The sequence below is a fragment of the Hippocampus comes genome, unplaced genomic scaffold (genome assembly GCF_001891065.2).
Source record: "Hippocampus comes isolate QL1 unplaced genomic scaffold, H_comes_QL1_v1.1 scaffold228, whole genome shotgun sequence".
Taxonomy (NCBI): Eukaryota; Metazoa; Chordata; class Actinopteri; order Syngnathiformes; family Syngnathidae; genus Hippocampus; species Hippocampus comes.
Window position 1 is genome coordinate 354,915 of NW_017805877.1, and position 2,374 is coordinate 357,288.

The 2,374-nt window shown below is 40.6% G+C and overlaps 1 protein-coding gene across 1 annotated transcript in view; it reads left to right on the top strand.

Annotated features, from left to right (window-relative positions):
* Window positions 1-526, top strand: part of LOC109527153 (E3 ubiquitin-protein ligase MARCH2-like) — an 11,307-nt gene extending 10,781 nt beyond the window's left edge. Inside the window, exon 5 of the mRNA XM_019888891.1 lies at window positions 307-526. Within this exon, the coding sequence (XP_019744450.1) occupies window positions 307-462 (156 nt within the window). The 3' untranslated portion in view covers window positions 463-526. The remainder of the gene's footprint in view (window positions 1-306) is intronic.
* The last annotated feature ends 1,848 nt before the right edge of the window (window positions 527-2,374 follow it).

The following is a 2,374-nucleotide window of genomic DNA, read 5'->3' on the forward strand; positions in this document are numbered from 1 at the left end:
ATACCCGTCAGCTACCTCTGGGGTCCCACAGGCCATAAAGGCCCGATAGGACTCCTTCTTCAGCTTGACGGCATCCCTTACTGCTGGTGTCAAAGCCCCAAAGCTTTATAAGCCCCAAAATGTCAATCTCGGTTGACTGTTTGCCTTTTGTTTTTTTCACGTTGTAAAAACAGCACTTAGCCTATTTCTACTCAAATTCAGGTAAATGCTTATGTGAAGTTCAAATACATGAAAAATCTGACTTTCAAGTCCGATGAACGAAGTGTACTCTGTTTACGTTTTTCCCTCTGTGACCTCTTGTTCCAGGTGTCATTTCGATACCATTGTCAGCTGTACTCGGAGTGGAGGAGGACCAATCAGAAAGTGCGTCTGCTCATGCCTGACATGAAAGGCATACTCCCCACCCAAAGTTCTGTGCCGACCAAGTCGACAAAGAAAATGACTGATGAGACCATCGTATGAGTGTGGCTCGGAGGCAAGGGGAATATTTAAAATCAAGCCAGCCGAAGCACTCTGGGAGTTAAAATTTTTTTTTTTTAAAAATCCACACACACAAAAAAAATCTTGTTAAAGAACCTTTGCACTTCATATGGACCATCATGAAAGGGTGAAGACTATTTTCTCCCGTTTTTGTCTTTGTATTGAAGCACTTGATGTAAACTACAGTATTGGTGAGCCACAAATGTGGTTTGAGGATGAACTCGTGCCAGAGTCAGGATGAATTTGGGTAACGTCTTGTCTGGACCGCTGGTGCTGAGACGTCAATGTCAGAAAAACAAATGAAGATGGACTAACCAGCCCGGCCTTAAGTCTCTTGACAAAGGTATGAAATACTAAGACGCAAGCTAATGTAGCAGGATATAACTGACAGCATGCTACGACAGTATAATATGAAACATATTCACTACCTACGATTCCCCACACGCACCGTCACAATCTATTTAGCGGTTATTAAGATGGGCAACCTTCACCTTGGCAAATGATGCTCCCACCCTGACTTTTCAGTTGGGTTCATTTACAGTATGTTGAGTTTGAAACTATTAGTCGCTAATCTATGCCCTGTATCACAGACATTTGGAGAATGAGAGGAGGGATCATCCCTCCAATTGTATTTTTATTCCCCAGTTGAACCTTTGTGTTCCAGTGTGCATTGATTCTTGCTATGTATTAAAAAAAAAAAAGGAAAAAACGGGACAGTTAAGCCGTTACCACTCGAATGTTGCCAATTATTTTAAACAAAACAACGGGGGGAAAACTTACCCATTCTTGGAAGCAAGTTTTAAGATGGGGAAACAAGAAGTGTATCGAGAAAATCTATTTTGAGACAAATAGCGCCATCTGTGGCATGGGGTGCAGCGAGCACCCTTGTTGGCATTTTTTGAAAAGACCCTCATCTGCTTTATGGCTTTTAAACATTTCAGAAATGTTCATTTGTGTGACGATCCTCACCCTGTTTTCTATCAAATTGTGATCACAATCACCTTTTCTCTCTCTCTCTCTCTCTCTCTCTCTCTCTCTCTCTCTCTCTCTCTCTCTCACACACACACACACACACACGGTCATTTTCATTGTTATAATCGTACTACTTGTCATGAAGCTTCCCATCTCCATTTATTTTGCACATTACAAACTTTTATTGTCAGACATGTAGGTCTGTAGTGGGGTTCAAGCCAAGTTGAGTTAAAAGAAATATTTGCTTTTTTTTTTTTTAATTGTTTCACATTTTGTGTACAAGTTTTCAGATTTGGGAGTCGAAATGAGTATTTATGAATATTCGTGTCAAGTCGGGCAACAGTCCGACACCCCCACTAGTCAATCATAGCATTAGATGCTAACTGCGCACATGAAATAACAGTGCAGCAAGTGTGCATACTTTGTGGACTTGGAACTTGCCATAAAAGAAGAACCCCTGTGGTCTTGCCTCACTTCTAAAGCACCATATGTAAACTGCGATATTGACTAGTAGAAATATCCCATTTCTAAACAAAGAAATACGGACAAACTAATGTCGATGCTTGCAGGTATTGTGTCAGGGTGCCACGGTAATTGTCAAGTTTTTGGGCAAGTGAATATTTTGTGTCAACCTGCTGCATCCTTGGAAAGTTGGTTTCCTGTGCAATAAAGCTTGAGGGACTCCCAAACTCATTGTGAACTGTATGCTTACCTCTAAAGCTGGTGTTTTGTTTCTGTTGAATGTTGTCTCCACCTGTAATGCGGTGCATCCAGTGGCGGACCCTGAGGGCCAGCAAGGCCTTCTCTGCTGGCCTAAACATTCTCAGAAAAGTAAATTTACTTTTATGTATTTTATGTTATTTTATAATTTATTTTATTTTCATAAATATGTAAACAAAATTATTCTCTGTATTCTTTACGT